The 19251-nt window shown below is 40.7% G+C and overlaps 1 protein-coding gene across 1 annotated transcript in view; it reads left to right on the forward strand.

Moving 5' to 3' along the window:
• Positions 1–1608: 1608 nt before the first annotated feature.
• The window catches only part of LOC122564123 (E3 ubiquitin-protein ligase TRIM50-like), a 30436-nt gene continuing 12793 nt past the window's right edge, over positions 1609–19251 (forward strand). Inside the window, exons 1-4 of the mRNA XM_043718723.2 lie at positions 1609–2013; positions 11075–11170; positions 14074–14304; positions 16626–16648. Coding sequence (XP_043574658.2) covers positions 1609–2013; positions 11075–11170; positions 14074–14304; positions 16626–16648 — 755 coding nt within the window. The remainder of the gene's footprint in view (positions 2014–11074; positions 11171–14073; positions 14305–16625; positions 16649–19251) is intronic.

Here is a 19251-nt window from a genome sequence, read left to right on the forward strand (position 1 = left end):
CTCTGTCCTTTAAGCTCTTGCCAGTCTGCACAATGTTGCAATATAATTGGTCCCAAGCCCTTTTCTCAATTCCCCTCCTCAGTGAGATTAATAGCTAGGCTTCCTGTCATCCTCTCCTCCTTGGTCCCTTCCCAGCCCTCTGCTGAGAGAATGCTTTCCAGCCTACCTCCTACCCTCACAATGAGAGAATTTTATCATGCTGAATTATTTTCGGTACTTAAGCTCTTTCCACTCACTTATGTTTCATCCCATCCTTGGAACTTTCTCTCCCTATTCCCAACTCCTTCTCATCCATTTTCCTTCTCACTACTTCACTCCCGTATTCTCTTCCTTTTGCCATTTCTCAGTTCTCCTTAACACCTACCTTTCTCCTCTTCTTCCTCTCTTCCCTTCTGCTCTGTATCTCCTGTCCCTGGCTCAAGGGTCAGAAAGGACATTTCCAAAATTGAGTATTGGCTTTTTGTCTCTCCCAGGAGATATGAATTATTTTGATTTGATTTATTTATTGTCATGTGTATTGGGTGTATATAGGTTGCTAAGGGGTTAAGTTGCACAGACCATTTGCTCTAGTTCTTCAGCACTTATTTGTCTAACAAGACTCCGAGAAGTGACTGTCCTCTTATTGTTTGTTTAAACATTACCATGAAGTTAAACTCGTGAAAAATGGCTTCTGTTTATTCATAAACTTTGTACAAAATAAACCAGTTCACTGCTCCACAATTTTGTACTGCAATCAATCCAAATGCATGATGCATATCTTGGTGTTTTTGTGAATGATCACAATTTCTAGTAAAAAAGAAAATTAACTTACATCGTGTCATTCCCAAACTCAGAACGTCTTGCTTTGCAGATAAAGAAGAAGCATTGCCATTGTTGTCAGGTAGAAAATGCACAGCAAGCTCCCCATAAATTGCAATTAAATAAATAACTCGTTTAGGTGGTGGTTCAGGGCTAAGTATTAACTAAAGGCTAATCTGTGCCAGTGAGGATATTGAGATGTCACTTTGAGTAGAACTGTGGGATCTGTTATATCCTGCTGTGAGGGCAGACAGGCCTCACAGATTTAATGTGTCATCCAGTGAAGAAGTTCCTACAATAGCCCTCACTCAGCAATGCACTGAAGATCATGCCAGCCTCATTTAATGTAGCCACACGTCTGGAGTGAGACTTACCACAGCAAAACGTGTGTTAGCATCAGCCAGTGACAGCAATAAAACTACAGAAGTAGATGTTGAATAGCGAAAGGTACTCTGTAGTACATAGGGATGCCTAATAAAATAAAGAAATAACACTAAACTCTTAAGTTTGTGACATGAGGTGTCAGAAAGCAGCCACTACCTATAGAATTGCAATTATGTTTCAGAGAGAAAATTTAGAATAGAGAGAAAGGAGGTAATAGCAAAAATGAAGAGAGTTGAACATTTCAAAGACAGGCACTGTAGTGACCTAATTGTGCTGGAATCTACAATGTAAAAAAAGCAGTTTGAATGAAAACAAGATCATATGATTATGGTGCCCAAAGGTACCTCCCCCCATCCTGCAGGAACACAGATAAGGGCTGCAGCCGAGTCAACACAAGGAGAGGGTGATTACAGTGGAAGTTTAACCATGGCTGCAAGGCAGAATTTTCAATGCCTGGAGGACAATCTCCTGTGTCCCATCTGTCTGGAGGTCTTCAAGCAGCCCTTGATGCTGCAGTGTGGTCACAGCTATTGTAAGAATTGCATCCACTCCCTTTCTGGAAATCTGGCCAGTTGTTTCACTTGTCCTGTGTGTCGAAAGGCTGTGGACAGCAGAAGCTCCTCTCCCAATGTCTCTCTGGCTCGTGTCATTGACACCCTGATGGTAATGAATGGGTCCAGCAGTGATCAGGAAACCTGCAGGGATCATCACAACCCATTGAGCCTGTACTGTGAGAACGACCAGCAGATAATATGTGGGCTCTGTGGAATCATCGGACAGCACAAGCAACATAAAATAACACCACTCTCAAGTGTGTATGAGAGAATGAAGGTAAGGGTCATTATCATTGTATTCACTTTCTACCTGTTAGCACTCAAATTGCAGATTTCACAAGATTCATTGTTGACATTTATGTGAAAACTAATGCATAGAATACAGCACAAATGGTTAAAGCCACAAAAGTAATTTGCAAAATCAGTTGTCATATTCCCTCACAACATCAGAGATTCATGGCAAAGGCTGAAGCAGATTGTTACCAGTTTAACGATCAAGCTTGGCTTGTTTACCATTAAGTGAAGAAAGAAATTTTAAAATATCTTAGTGTTTGAAAGTAGTGGGCCAGGGTCCACAATGGACCTCGCTTGCACGTGACCTGTAATCTTTTATCTCAATTTGTATTGATGATTCCATGACCTAATGCTATGAGCTGGAACAGTGCTGAATGGGAATATAGGGTCCTGAGTATGTGTTATCTGAAATATTAATTTAGTATATCATTGACTGGAAATGCATGTATATTTTGTTTTTTTTTGGAAAGAACACATTGCAAAACAAAGTAGACAGGCTGCAGCAGGGTAAAATGTTGCATTTGCGAAGAACACAAGCTGCCCATCGGGAATCATTGAATCTGCAACTCCTTCAGAGAAAGGTCACATGACCGGGCTTTGTCAGTGAAATAAATAGTTTTGGGTTTGCACACAGAGTTAGAGATAATGTGGACTGAGTAACAGCCTATGCCTTCCTTCTCTTTTTTTCTGGAAGCCTTCTTATCAAAGTTTGAGGGTCGAAAATTGACTGGAAGACCTTATCACTGCAAGTGGAGGTTTCAGTTGGAAGATTTTACAGCAACACCATCTCCAGAAATGCTGCATAACACCCCTGTTTGGAGGAGTAATGAATGTGCATGTACAGAAACAGCATTGCAGTGAACTCATACAGTTGAAGAATCACAGATTTCGGACCATTAGGCATGTGCAACAGGAATAGCAGTAAGCAGTTTGGCCCTTCAAACATCTCTGCCATTCAGTAGGATCCTGGTTGATCCAACATTTCTCAGGACCACTTATCTGACTTTTCACCAGAACCCATGATTCCACAACTAATCAGGGATCTATCTATCTCAGCTTTAAACATACGCAAGGCCTCACCGCTAATATCAACACTCATATCATTCCTAATAAGACCATAAGATATAGGAACAGGAGTAGACCATTCAGCCTGCTCCACCATTCGGTAGGATCATGGCTGATCTAACATTCTTCATGTCCACTTTCCTATTACTGTTGACTGATCAAGAATCCAATCAGCCTTAAATATACACAAGGACTCTTCCCCCACAGCTCTCTGTGGCAAGAAATTCCAAAGACTCTGAATCTTCTGAGTGAAGAAATTCCTCCTTGTCTCAGTTTTAAATTGACACCCTTAATTCTGAGACTGTGCTCTCTGGTCCTAGACTCCCCTTAAGTAGAAATATTATCTCAGCATTTACCCAGTCAAGACCCTTTAGAATCTATTGTTTCAATGAGATCATCTCTCATTGTTCTAAATTTCAATGAGTCCAACCTTTTAAATCTTTGCTTATAAGGCAACCGCTGTATCGAGATTCATCTTAATGAACCTTCTCTGAACTGCCTCCAATGAAATAAAATATTTTCTTAAATCAAAGGACCAAAACTGTTTGCAGTACTCCAGATGTGATCTCACCAGCACTTTGTACAATTGCAGTAAGACTTCCGTATTCTTTCTTATGGTCCAGCCCCCTTGAAATAAGGGCCAGCATTCCATTAGCCTCCCTGATCAGCTGCTGTGCCTGTGTGCCAGCTTTTCTGTGTTTTGTGCATGAGTTTCCCAAGTCCCCTTTGTTTTGTAGCTTTCTGCAGTTTTTCTCCATTTAAATAATGCTGTTCTTGTGTTCTCCCTTCCAAAGTGAACAACTTCTAATTTTCCCACATTATACTCCCTTTGCCAACTTTTTTTGCCCTCTTGTTTAACTTATCAATATCTCTTTATAAACTGGTCTGGAGTTCAAAGGAAGGGTCACCGGGCCCAAAACGTAAACTCTGATTTCTGTTCACAGATGCTTCCAGAGCTGTTGGGCTTTTCCAGCAACTTCTGTTTTTGTTTCTGCCTTGAAAGATTAATCTTTAAAATGACACATAAGGTGATGCCTTTTACAACTTCATAACTTTTAAACCTAAGTCCAATGTTTCAGTGAATTTGTAATTGTGGAATGTAATATGAATGTAATATAATATGTAATATGAATGAAAGCTGGTTTCAAGTCATAGAGTCATAGAGATGTACAGCATGGGAACAGACCCTTCGGTCCAACCCGTCCATGCCGACCAGATATCCCAACGCAATCCAGTCCCACCTGCCAGCACCCGGCCCATATCCCTCTAAGCCCTTCCTATTTATATACCCATCCAAATGCCTCTTAAATGTTGCAATTGTACCAGCCTCCACCACTTCTGGCAACTCATTCCATTCACGTGTGCATAAACAACAGCAGTACTTGCTGTCTGTTCAAATAGTGACATTGGTATGAGCGGGCATTACGAATGCAAACCCTATATATTTTGAAAATGTAAACAGTGATTTTCTTAAGGGAAGTTCTGCATCCACTCCCAACCTCCTCCAATGCTGTGGGCTCCTACTTTGTGTCCACCTCCCATCTTTCCCTCGCAAACCTCTCTGTCACCTGCTTAACAATTGTTTCCCACTTGAAAGCTTTCATACACAGCTTCTAACTAGTCCATGCAAATTATGTTGCAAGTTAATTGTATATTAATGTTGGTTCATACATTGCATTTATTTTTAACTTGTTTAAACTTCTGATTTATCACAGCAGTTTTTATATATTCCTGTGGATATTAAATAAAGTAGTTCATTTATTTTTTAAAAAGCAGTTCTGAGGAAGGGTCACCAGACCTGAAGCGTTAACTCTCATTTCTCTTCACAGATGTTCTTAGACCTGCTGAGCTTTTCCAGCAACCTTTGATTTTGTTTCTGATTTAAAGCATCCACAGTTCTTTCGGTTTCTCTTTAAAAACTGGAGCCCTCACACAACCTACCTTTCCACATATTTTTATGTCATCTGCAAATTTAGCTACAGTGCATTCATTTCCATCCTTCATGTCATTTATATATGACTTATATAATTTATATGTCAGAAAGAAATTGGGGAAGAAAGCATTTCTCTATGTACACCACAGACTGACAAATCTGTTTTCCTCCTGATATTTTGTGTGTTCACCATGGAGGTACAGGGTGCTACCATTAAGAATAGCCACTGTGATCCATGTGTGCAAGCAGATGCTCTATGTTGTGCACCTTATAGGACAGGCAAAGGTGCTTACTGCTGCTGAGACTTTGTGACATTCATGCCTCTGATGTCATATTTGAACTCCAGCTATGTACCATTTCACATTGCTGCAAGCTGGGAATTTCCCTTTGCTGAGGTGTTGCCAGTCATCCCAAAGGAAAAGGGAAGTCAGTTCCTTGGTTCACTGACCAAGCGGTTCCGGTGGAAAGGAAAGTAATGCCTTTTCTAATTGAGCAGCAAAAGAGCCCAACACCACCGGACACAGGCATCCTGCACTGAGATAGTGGCCAAGGGTCAGTGTAGAGCCCTGGGTGAAAATGTACAGCAATGATGGAATAAGGTTAACAATATTCTGTGCTTCATAAGGTTTAAGTGTCACTATCTTCTCTCTGCTACCTCATAGTTACAGGGCCACCACAACACCTTAATCTCCCCAAGGCTTATGGACTAAAACTTTCATGATTTAAAACATTATATCGACTCAACCACTCTCACCCATCTCATCGTCTCAAACTAGCTCCCCTTCCTGCCATCTGCACTTCCTACTGGGGACACCACTATCTCACTACCTCCCTGACTTCTGCATCATCACTGATTGCTCTTCCAACTACTTCCAACACACTCAGTCTCTCCCTTTATCTCATTGCAGGAAAGTTGGTCTATGCCCTGAACTAATGACAGCACTCCAATTGACCCACTTGTAATCCCTGGACAGGTGGCACTTGACCTTTCAGGAGTGACCGTCACCAACCTCCTGGACTGAAATTGGATGAGCTGTAATGATGCCCTCTGACTAACCATGGTTCTCCCTTGACCCCATTAAGGACTGGCCTCCTTTGACTTTCACAAATGGCTGTTTGATTAAAGCTCATGCCAGTATTAGGCCACATAACTTTTGGCACCAGTTGGAGGTGTGAAATTGATGGAGTATGGTACTGTGCAGCAATATGTCCATTCACGTGACTATTCAAACCATGACAAGCTGCCTGCCTCTCCCTCTGGCTAAAGAGCAAAGCAAGTTGTAAAGGCCAACAGTCTCCAAGTAAGCACAGAGTGAGTAAGTGAATGTAAACTAAGAGCCATAAGATGAATCCTGTGTAGCTGCATGAGATGTCCCTACATGCAAAGCAATCTGTCAGAAACATGCAAATCGTAGGTGTTCCCAGAGCTCCAAAGTGAAGTCCTAAAGAGCTGAATTGGTATCTGAGTTGGTCCATAAGCATCCAAAATGACAAGGTAAGGCTGTTGATTTATAGTCATTGACCTGAGTGGATAAAGGATGGAAGAGCATGGTGTCCAAGGAACATGCAAGGTGTTGTAATGAAGACAGGGTTAGATGAAGACCTGGAGGTGCAAGCATCAAGCTGTCACTGCTTGGTAACTGCCCTGACTTACATGATGGGAAATAACAGTGAGTTGGGCTGTTGATTTGAAAAGCATCAATGGAAACAAGACAGTCACCATTCATTAGCGAGATTCTGACCTTGCTGTTTAAACATTGAGAAAACAATTTCTGATTTTCTCCCCAATGTGGAAATTCTGATTTTTAAAAATTTTCTTTGTGTTCCCACATTTTTGAATATTTTCTACACTGATCTGGAGAACAGAAAGTTATACCCCTAATAATCTGTGCTTGAGGTTTTAAAAATTCATTTGTGGGATGGTTAGGTTAGACCTAGTTGGCTAGGTCTTGAGAAAGTGGTGCTGAGTTGCCTTCTTGAATTGCTGCAGTCTATAATGTAGATCCACTTACAATGCCATTAGGGAAGGAATTGCAGAATTGTGACCCAGCGACACTAAAGGAATGGGATGGTGAGTGGCTTGGAAGGAGACCTACAGATGGTGATGTTCCCATGTATCTGCTGTCCTTCTAGATAGTAGTGGTTGTGCGTTTGGAGGTGCTATCTAAGTAATTGGTGAATTTCTACAGCACTATTAGACCATACAGTATAGGAGCAGAATTTGGGCAATTGAGTCTTTTATGCCATGTCCTGCTTTCTCCCCATAACCCTTGATCCCCTTACTAATCAAGAACCTATCTATCTCTGACTAAAATAGACTCAATGACTTGGCCTCCACAGCCCTGTGCGCCAATAAATTCCACAGATTAACCATCCTCTGGCTGAAGAAATCCCCCTCATCTCAGTTCTAAAGGGTCGACCCTTCATTCTGAGGCTGAGCTCTCGGGTCCCAGTCTATCCTACTAATAGAAATATCTTCTCCACATCCACTCTATCCAGTCTCTCAGTATCCTATAAATTTCAATGAGATCGCCCCCCCCCTCATCCTTTTAAACTCCATCAAGTACCAACCCAGAATCCTCAACTACTCCTCATATGCCAGGCCCTTCACCCTTGGGATTATTCTTGTTAAACTCCTCTGGACCCCTTCCAATGCTAGTACATCCTTCCTTAGATATGGGACCCAAAACTGCTCTCAATATTCGAAATGCTGTCTGACCAGAGCCTTATTCAGCCGCAGCAATACATGCCTGCTGTTGTATTTTTGCCCTCTTGAAATGAATGCTAACATTTGCCTTCCTTAACTGCCAACTGAACCTGCATGTTAATCTTAAGAGAAGTCTGAACTAGGACTACCAAGTCTTTTTTGCTTCAGATTTCCGAATTATTTTTCCATTCAGAAAATATTCTACAACTCTATTCTTCCCACAAAGGTGCATAACCTCACATTTTGCCACATTGTATTCCATATATCACTTCTTTGCCCACTCTCCTAGTCTGTCCAAATCCTTCTGGAGCCTCCCCACTTCCTCAACACTATCTGTCTCTCCAGTTGTCTTTGTGTCATCAGCAAATGTAGCAACAATGCCCTAATTTCCTTCATCCAGATTGCTAATGTATAATGTGAATAGTTGTGGTCCCAGTACTGACCCCTGTGAAACTCCATTAGTCAGCGGCTACCAATTTGAAAAAGATCCCTTTATCCCTACTCTCTGCCTTCTGCCAATCAGTCAATCCTCTATACATGCCAGTACCTTGCCTCTCACACCATAGGCTCTTATCTAATTTAGCAGCCTCCCGCGTGGTAACTTGTCAAATGACTTTGACTGACTTTCCTTTGTCTACCTCCTCAAAAAATTCGAACAGAATTTTCAGGCATGACCTTCCCTTGACTAAGAGGAGAAAGTGAGGTCTGCAGACGCTGGAGATCAAAGCTGAAACTTTATTGCTGGAACAGCACAGCAGGTCAGGCAGCATCTAGGGAACAGAAGATTCGACGTTTCGGGCACATGCCCTTCTTCAGGAAGAAGGGCATGTGCCCGAAACGTCGAATCTTCTGTTCCCTAGATGCTGCCTGACCTGCTGTGCTGTTCCAGCAATAAAGTTTCAGCTTCCCTTGACTAAGCCATATTGACTCTGTCCTAGTTTACCATGCATTTCCAATTGATGTGTAATCTCATCCCTAACAACGTCAAGCTTCTTGAATGTTGGAGGACCTGCACTCATCTAGACAGGTGTAGGTTCTGTACTTGTTACTAAAGGAGCCTGGCTGGTGTGAATCTGATATGGAGCTATTCAGAGTCTTATGTATAGCTGCCAATATCCTCCTTTTTCAAATGCAAACTTTGTTATGACCAATGGGGAAGTGGGAGAAGGAAAAGAATCTGGTCATTCTCCAAACTCGGTTGTAACATCCTGTTTCTGTCTCAACCTTCTGTTTCTCAGGTTGATGGCAATGAAAGATTGCGGGTGTTTTCTGTTTTGGAAAGGTAGTATTATTTTCCTGAAACTGTTTAGTTTGTGTGAACAGTAAATAGTAATGTGTGTTTATCTACCTATGGAGTGCTGTTCTGGTGTTACCTAAGAAAGTGAATGAACTGGACCTGTATGTCTCACTGGTTAAGTCTTTACAAGTCATTAGTATATTTTCATACACTCACTTACGAAATGTTATACTTGGATTTGCATTTCAAAGAGTTTGGAAAATTAGCCTATTAGGAAATATTTATTCATTAATCTAGTCTAATTAATTTAAATTCTCCAGAGAATAATTGGATTCACTCACAAACTGAATTTCAGGCCTGAAATTGCTATCAGTGATGTTCCCTTGTTTTGGGTTATTTCCTATTTTAAATTAGCAATGGCATTTGAAAGAAGCACTTTAAGCATTTATACTTACAATGCTGTATTTACGCTCAGCTTTAAGTAGTCTTCTCCAGGTTGTCAGCGAGATTAGACAGTAAACAGGATTTTCCTTTCCAATGGGCTAGCAGGATACTTAATGGGAAGGTGGGAGTGAATGAGACCCCCAGAATACATTTTCTGGCATCACTTCCACCAGATGTCTCAGCTCAAATATGGCCTTATTTAGATGGAGCTGTAATAATGTAATATTTCATGGCCATTGCATTAATAACACTGCCATTGTTTCTGACAGAGGCACAAGATCTTAAAGATTGTTAAGATCCAAATGAAATCAGAAGTTAATTATGGTAGAATGGATAACTAGTTCTATCTCAGTAGATGTTGTCATATCATTGGAAGTAAAATTCTGTTTTGTTATCAAGACTCTGTGAGTCTGATTCTTGAAGCAGCAATAACCATTTCTTACCCCACCCTTGGTATTAAAATTCCAAGCACTTTTGAGAAGGCTTTCAGCAGTATTCCCAATGAAGTTCAATAATATAGTCTGCAGGAAGTTCACTGAAGTCAGACTGGTTAGACAACCTGCTCCTTCCTGTTTGCTAGCAAAGAGAATCACAGCTAGTCTATTTACCCTGTCCATGCCCCTCGTGATTTTATAAACCTCTGTAAGGTCACTGACAGCTTCCAGGGAAAACAGCCCCAGCCTATTCAACCCCTTCCATTGGCTCAAGCCCTTCAACCCTGGCAATATCCTTGCAAATCTTTTCTGAAACCTTTCAAGTTTTACAGCATCCTTCTGATAGGATGAACAGAATTGCACACAATATTCCAAAAGCGGCCTAACCAATGTCCTGTACAGCCACCATATGATCTCCCAAGTCCTATACTTAATTCTCTGGAAAGGAAAGCATGCCAAACATCTTCTTCACCAACCTGCGACTCCACTTTCAAGGAACAATGAACCTGTACTCCAAGGTCTTTTTATTTAGCAATACTCTCCAGGGTCTTACCATGAAGTGGATAAGTTCTGCCCTGATTTGCTTTTCCAAAATACAGCACCTCACATTTATCCAAAGTAAACTCTATCTACCACTCCTTGGCCCATCTGGTCAGGATCCCGTTGTACTGTGAGGTAACCTTCTTCGCTGTCCATCGCATCTCAAATTTTGGTGTCATCTGCAAACTTACTAACTATACCTCCTTATGAATGACAAAAAGCAGTAGACCAATCACTGATCCTTGTGGCACACACTGGTCACAGGCCTCCAGTCTGAAAAGCAACTCTCCACCATCACCTGAATTGTACTTAAGTAGGTTAGCAGAGAGAGAAAACATGTCTTGATTCCCCTTGAACTTTACATGATACCATCCAGTGCTGGTATCTTGCACAATAAAAGTGTAAGACCACCACTTGTAGCAACAAGTTGCACTTCTTTGGATTCTGAAGTCATTTCATATACAACCTGAGCTTGAAATGTAATCCCACCAATTTTGCCCTTATAGTGGTTATAAATCTCTACAAACATCAGATGTGAGAATGATTGCCAGAAATTCATGGGTGATATGAATATGATATACTAAGGAAATTTGCCACAGGAGAGAATTCCTCACACTGTATCTTTATATTGGTCATATCAAGAAACATTCATGGCAGCCTAATTAATATTACATTTCCTTACAGGAACAACTTGCTTTGCACATAACAGGAGTTCAGACCCAAAAGAACAGCATGGAGGGGCAAATGAACAAGCTGATACACAACAAGACACGTATCATTGTGAGTTTGTAGTACTGGAGATTGTTTACAAGGTCCAGCGCATACTTTTCAAAGAGATCATCTCAGCAATGTTCCTCTTTGATATAAAGTTTGATATGAATAGATAAATAGTCCATAAATTGCAGGTTTAGGGGCAGGTCTGACTGATACCCCAGTAAATGTGTTCTGAAATATGTTCTTCAATAATTATGTGATGGGAGTAGCAGACTACTGTAGTCCACATGTAGCTATTAGACTACAGAAAAACCTGAACCTTTTAAAATCAGCAAATCATACAATTGTACAATCTCTGAATGAGAGAGGAAAGCTACAGGATTAGGAAGAACCCTTTGCTAAATTATTTGGATGTTCCCCACCATATTTTCATGTCCTATCCATACGATAGCAAACATCACATTCAAGATTATGTATTTTTCAGGCTAAAACACATACCAAGTTTATTGAAAATGCATAATAATACAAATATAAAAGCAATACAGCAGAATAATTTACACTGCAAATGCTCAACTTGGACACTTGATTTTCTTTCCTAAATAACAAAATGTCTAGAATGTTAAGATTCCTTCCAGAATCTTCTGGCTTAGTTCCTCTGATAGAGTGTTTTGTACCTTTCAGAACCCTGAGTCACTGCTGCAGTGGATCAATCCACGTTTAAAGTAGGGGGAACTGGGAACTGAAAACTGATAAGCTTTCATCTATTATACCATTACTAGGAGTACTTTTCACAAGGAAAAATTTATGTTCATATCCAATTTTGACTTTCATTGTAGTGTGAGAGATTTAGCTGTGCACATTCAATAAGAAATATGTTTGATTCTGATGCTGCGATATAACTCTTTAGTCCTAAGAACAACTCTTAATGATGATTATGTGCTACGAGCTTCATGAGCATTCAACATTTCCCACACAAGACGGAACTCGTGGTGGAATTTGAGGGATTGGGCATTTGCAAAGTATTCATTTTTCAGACAGCAAGATAAGTTGTAAAGTCTTTCCTGTGCCCCTTTTGACATGTAATATCTTCATCCTTGACAATATCTAACTTGAAGGCCCAGATGAAAAAAGTTTATTTTTCCAGACAATACTTGTTTATTAGGAGAAAGTACGGACTGCAGATGCTGGAGATAAGAGTTGAAGAGTGTGGTACTGGAAAAGCACAGCCAGTCATGCAGCATCTGAGGAGCAGGAGAATCGACATCTCAGGCATAAGCCCTTCATCCTGATGAAGGGCTTATGCCTGAAACGTCAATTCTCCTGCTCCTCAGATGCTGCCTGATTGGCTGTGCTTTTCCAGCAGCACAATACTTGTTTATTGTCTTACCTCACTTTTCCCACCTTGTTCTTCCACTCTCATGCAACACACAAAGCAATCCTTTCAGAAAGCAACCAACTATGTCTTTTTGATAATATGAGGGTCATTTTGTAATGTATCATCATTTCGGTCCTTCTCCATAATTCACCTTATCTGATACCGTGGACTGATTTTAGTGGAAATTGTGCCCTTTCACCAGGCACTGACTGCTTTTGAATAAAGCAGTCCCACTCCACCCGCTTCCTCTGAATACTTCTAGGTCTTCCTAGTGGCAACCGCCGCCCTCTGCTGGATGAATTCCTGCTGTGGAGAGATGAAGCCCTTAAGTTGGCATTTTGTTTGCAGTTGTTGAGTCTGTTTCACATCACCTTTTGAAAATTTCAACAAATTCACCTCTGTCTAAACTAATGTGATCTCTCCAGAGTTCATTTATTCCTTCGTAATGACCAATTCCTTGTCTGTTTTAGTGTGTTAGAGCAGGAAATTGTAACTGAGCTGGAAGGCCTGCCATGATCTTCCTGGAGTGTGGAATAGGTTTGATAGGCAGAATGATCTGCTCCTGTTTCTAATGTTTCTAGGTCAGGAACTCTCTGATATTCTTGCTAGGGTCTGTTGTCCTAAACTGTAATCTGGACGCTCCATATTCTCTCCACTAACATTCCATCTTTTTCTACTCCTAGTATCTCTTTCAGTTTTACCTTGGGAGAATCACATAGAGTCACAGAATCATAGAGATATACAGCACAAAAACAGACCATTTGGTCCAACTCGCCCATGCAGACCAGATGTCCTAAATTTATCTAGTCCCATTTGCCAGCACTTGGCCCATATCCCTTTAAACCCTTCCTATTCATATATCCATCCAGATGTCGTTTAAATGTAGTAATTGTACCAGCCTCCACCACTTCCTGTGGCAGCTCATTCCTACACACAAGACTCTTTGTATGAAAATGTTTCCCATTACATCACTTTTAAGTTTTTCCCCTCTCACCCTAAATCTATGCTCTCTAGTTCTGAACTCCCCCATCCCAGGGAAAAGACCTTGTCTATTTATCCTATACATGCCCCTCATGATTTTATAATGCCTATAAAGGTCACCCCTCAGCCTCCTATGATCCAGTGAAAACAGCCCCAGCCTATTCAGCCTCTCCCTACAGCTCAAACTCCCAACCCTGGCAATAGCCTTTCAAGTTTTACAAAGTTATACAATAACCCTTTCAAGTTTTACAACATCCTTCGGATAGGAAGGAGACCAGAACTGCACACAATATTCCAAAAGAGGCCTAACCAATGTCCTGTCCAGCAGCAATATGACCTCCCAACTCCTGTACTCAATGCTCTGACCAATAAAGCATACCAAACGCTTTCTTCACTATCCTATCTACCTGCGACTTCACTTTCAAGGAGCTATGAATCTGCATTCTGAGGTCTCTTTGTTCATCAACATTCCCCCAGGCCTTACTATTAAGTGTATAAGTCCTGCCCTGATTTGCCTTTCCAAAATGCAATACCTCTCATTTATCCAAATTAAACTCCATCTGCTACTCATCGGCCCACTGGCCCAAGTTTTATGTTATCTTTATTTTCCCAGAATGAATCTGACGTCTTTAAATTGGTGATTCAGAAGGAATTCCAGGAACTCAGGAGTTTTGTTGATGATGAAGAGGCCAATATCATCGAGACCATACAATTAAAATGTACTTCTGCCATTGAATCAATTGATAAACAGTTGGAAGAGATGTCCAAATCTTTAAAGCAGTTTGCTGAAGCTGAGGCTTCATTGAAGAAACTAAGCAATGAAAATCACTTAGATTTCATACAAGTAAGTACAATTAATTGTCTCAAATTCTTGTTTGGTTAAGAGATAGCAAAAGAGATAAATGAGTGGTAGGAATGCATTGAGTTTTAGAAAGAAAGAAGCAGCAAAGAAACTTCAAAAGATTTATGGAAAGATTTGGGTGCAGGTATAATGTTGGATATCCAACTCAAATATCTACCAATTCTAATCCCATCCTCAAATGTCATTCATATGATCTCTTGGGTTATACAAAATCAAAGCATAAAGGACCAAGAGAAACTATGCAAACCAAACTTAGCAGAAGCGTACTCTATGTTGTCAGATCTTGGTTTGATGCATCCGTTCCATTTTCTTATTCCTGAGCAACTGAGAGCTGAAGATGAAGAATATACTGGAAATTCACACTTCACTGATGAAATGATTACATTTAACTCAGCATTACTGAATGAAACATCCTTGTAGTTAAGGGAAGGGGTAATTGATAATTGCACAATTAGTTTGATTTTAATCATATAAATCCCTGGTTTTTGATGTATTACTTTATCTTAAATTTGAATGCCATGGTGACCTCAGTTTTCCTGGTTAAGGATGGGGGAAACTTAGTGAGAGTATATAACCCCACAGTGATTAACTTAATTGTACCCTTCAGTGATATTGACTTCATTCTAAGGCTAATCTGATGCAATTTGGTACATCATTATGGTTGACCTTGAAAACTGATTGACTAGAAATTGGTTTCAGTTTAATGTTTGACACATACATGATTTTCAAAACTCTCCTGTCAGCATGAAAACTCACCATCCAAATAGGCACCAGGTTAATTCAGGTATTGTCCTCTCTAACTTAATGGTTAATGTCTGGAAAGTCATAGAATATGTGTAATCTTGACTATTTATTGAGACAGCTACCCAGTCCAGACACCCCTTGTTAGGTGTATCTGCTGTGCAATTAACCAGTTTGGCTGGAAAATAAACAAAGGGAAGAAGCAGAGGATGAGTAGAGAGCTTTGGTTGATGCCCTTTGTAATCGGTGATGCACTGGATCCAGCACCATCACCAATTATTATGTCCAGCATTACATTGTAGAGCTTTCCAATCACATTGTAAAGTCAATTTGCTCCAGAATCCTCATGTGCTTATTTTTATATCAATGTTATAATGTAAATATATTGATTGACAAAATAATATACTGATTGACAGATCTGTTGAAACCTGAAACCTAATACCCCAGGGGCAGATAACCAATTAAGTACCCACGTAGTTCCAATTTCCAAAGCAGAGAGCCCATTTCAGCAGTCTGAGCTGGAGACTGATGTGAGTAGTGGCATAGGGAGAGCCATCAGGCTCTCAGGTGCCCAGGAGCAGTTACAGGCATCCTTCCACCTTGAGGTCCTCATAGTCTCCCATTATCACAGTCGAGAAAGGAGATATTCATGAGCTCTTCCATTTTGATGTAAGCTCCAGGTCTCCTCCTACCACTCCACCAATGCACATCTCACCAAATGGAACTGCTGTTCACTGCTGGTCCTCCTATTAGGCCCTTTCTTCTTCAGTCCACCACCATGACAAATTGGACTGGGCACCTGTAACTGACTCCATAACTGCCCACCAACTGGGAAGATCAGTTATGATTATATTGAATGGCAGGACATGCTCAGTGGACTGAATAGCCTACTCAGATCCTATGTTTCTAAGATTGCGACCAATAATTGGCCAAGTCTACCAGAGTAACAAACATCTTTGAAATAAAATAAGGGTTTCTTCACCCATGGGACCTGGATGTTGGGAGTACTTGTGACAAATTGATTGGAGGCAGTTGGGGTGGGGTTTTCTGGTGAGGGTGACAGTGGAGGAGGAATGAAGGTGGTGTTCTGGTGGGTGTGGGTTTAATCCTATCAAAATTGACAACGTTTGACTTGCGACACTATCATCTCTCTACTGATCAAATCACTGAATCAAGAATCTCAGGCTCCCACAGACTGTTCTAGAAATTTAGAACTAAAAGTGCTCCTTAAGGGAGATGGGTCCATCAGGATAAAGGACAATCCCATAAAGCATGAGAAAACTTAACAACTACTTCTGGGTTCCAGACCAGAACTAGAGCCAACACTGGGATTTTGACACAGCTGATAAAATTCAGCCCAGTGTAGACTCTGAGACTGTTCAGAATACTATCACCAGCAGTTAATGACAAATCTCCAACAGCCATCTCAGATTTGAAGGGTGTGTGGCTTCAAAATGTGGAGGTGTGATCTACAGTTAAGATAGATGAGTGTTAAATTCTAATTTTTTTCTGTATTTACCTCTGTTAAATCTTTTAATTTTTTTCTTCTATACACTTTTCAGAAGTACAGTTCAATTGTCTCAAGGTAAGTGTAATCTGCAGCTTCTCTATTATTTTATTGGGTGCTGAGGCAATGAAGAAAAAGATTTTTTGACTATTTTGTTTCTTCCTAATCTTAGGTTTTTAATGATTTTCCCTGAAATGTATCAAATCCCTTGATGTTCGTTGGGAAAGAATGGTGTGAGGTGCAGCAGGACATTACACAGACTAGGAGCTGTGATTGCTAGCCTAGGCAGCTCAGAGATGATTCAGCCCAAAGATGTCTTTACTACCCTTCAGATAGGTAGCACTGAATAAAATTAGTAAAGAATCTTACTCCCTTGTTCAAAAAGCACAGCAGATCAAGGCCAGGTAATTACAGACTAGTTAGCTTGCCATCAGTGGAGGGAAATTATTGGAAAAAATTCTAAAGGTCAGGGAAAGGTAGAGATTGGTCAAGGATAGTCTACATGGATTTGTTGGAGGGAAAACCAGTTTGACTAATTCAATTTAATTTTTTTGAAAAAGTGACTAAATATATTGATGAGGGTAGAGCAGTTGATTGTTTTTTACATGGACCTCAGTAAGACCTTTGACAAGGTTTCATATGGAAGGCTGGTCCAAAGGTAAGAGCCCATAGCATCCAAGGCAAGTTGACAAACTGGGTCCAAAATTGGCTTACAAATAGGAGGGAAAGGGTGAGGATGGAGGGTTGTCTCTGTAACTGGAAGCCTTGGGAGCACGAGGATCAATGCAGGGACCTTTGCTGTTTGTTATGTGCATTAATGACTTGGATGTGAATGTAAGATGGTATAATTAGTAAGTTTAAAGTTAACACAAAAGTTGGTGGTGTTGATAGTGAGGAGGATGGTGTCAGGCTACAGTCTGATATTGATCAGCTGGTAAATTGGGTAGAGCAATGGCAATTGGAATTTAATCCCGATAACTTCAAGGTGATGCATTTTGGGAGGTCTAACAAGGAACAGAAATACACAATGAATGGTAGCTCCCTAAGGAGTACTGACAAACAAAGGGACATTATTGTACAAGCCCATAGATCCCTTCAGGTACATAGGGTGGTGAAGAAGTCATACAAGGTGTTTCCCTTCATTAGTCAGGGCATAGAATATCGGAGCAAGGAATTTTGTTACACGTTTATAAAACATTGGTTGGGCCATTCAAGGAATACTGTATGCAGTTCTGGTTGCCACACAATTGATTGCACTGGAGAAGGTTCAGAGGAGATGCACCAGGATGTTACTTCAGATGAAAAGTCTCAGTTATCAATAGAGACTGGATTAGTTTGATTTGTTTTCTTTCCCTGAGGTGGGATCTGACTGAGATATACAAAATTATGGGAGGCATAGACAGAGTAAATCATCAGAATCTCTTCCTGAATGCAGACGTGTCTAAAACCAGAAAGCGTACATTTAAAGTGAGGAGCATTTTCTTTAATCAGTTCTGGCTACAAAAGGACATGGTGGAAATATGGAACGTGCTACCTGAGAGGGTATTGGAGATCAGAATTCTTACAGCATTCAAGAAACAGCTGAATGAGTACTTAAAATGCTAGGGCAAAGCTGGCTGTGGACCAAGTGCAGGTAAATGGGATTAATGTAGTTTGATGTTAGTGGTAGGCATAGACATGGTGGGCCGAAGGGACTGTTGCCCTGTTGTATGATTCCTCTTTGATTCCTGATCATCATCTTGTGACCCTTCCTGGGGAGAAAGTGTGGCCACTGGTAGAGGACATAATGGGGCTTGTCAGTGATGACTTCATTACTCAAATGGCCTGATGAGACTCATAATGAACAGGATCACTCTCCTACACATGCGCACACACAAACGTTGGTCTTCTTAAAAAAAAATTGTGTCCTCCCTGTCAGTGCTCATTTTGTTTGAGACTGTCCTTCAGGGCCCTTTATGGACAAGTGCCTCCCATTCGAAACACCTTTGAGCACTGCTTGTGTGAAGACTCTCCTGCCCTTTATGCTGGCTACCTGGATTAACATATTGCAGGTCCATGTGTCTTCTCTCCTTTACCTAGCTGTGTGTAATAGATTAGGAAATAGAAGCAGGAGTTGGCCATTCGGCCCACTGTACCTGTTCCCTATTCAACTAGAGCTGGCATTATTAATAATTCATTGTCTTTGGGGAAGATCTACATTACTGGGTAATTGATTTAATGCTTGCAAAGAGGAAGATAATGTGTGGTGGTAATGTCACTGGACTAACAATTAGTGAAATTTGAATTCAGTTAATAACTCTGGAAGATAGCGCTATTCTCAGTAATTGTGACCATATCAACCATCATCAATTATTGTTTTAAAAAACCATCTGTGTTCACTAATAGCTATTAGGGAATGAAACCTGTCATCCTTATCCAAGTTGGTCTGCTCATGACTCCAGACCCACAGCAATGTGATTGATGCTTAACTATCCTCTGAATAGCTGAGTAAGTTACTCAGATCAAGGGCAATTAGTGATGGGCAATAAATACCTCACCAGCAACGTCCACATCTCATGAATGAATAAAGAATGAAGAACAGGCACAGACCATTCTGCCCACCTTATAAAAATCCTTCCCTCACTGATTGTATTCCATATGCATTCCAAATTCCTTGATGAAAGATATGTTTTTCCTTAATT

Source organism: Chiloscyllium plagiosum, unplaced genomic scaffold (genome assembly GCF_037043375.1).
Source record: "Chiloscyllium plagiosum isolate Xiang-an unplaced genomic scaffold, Cpla_swu_hap1 HiC_scaffold_31, whole genome shotgun sequence".
NCBI classification, from domain to species: domain Eukaryota; kingdom Metazoa; phylum Chordata; class Chondrichthyes; order Orectolobiformes; family Hemiscylliidae; genus Chiloscyllium; species Chiloscyllium plagiosum.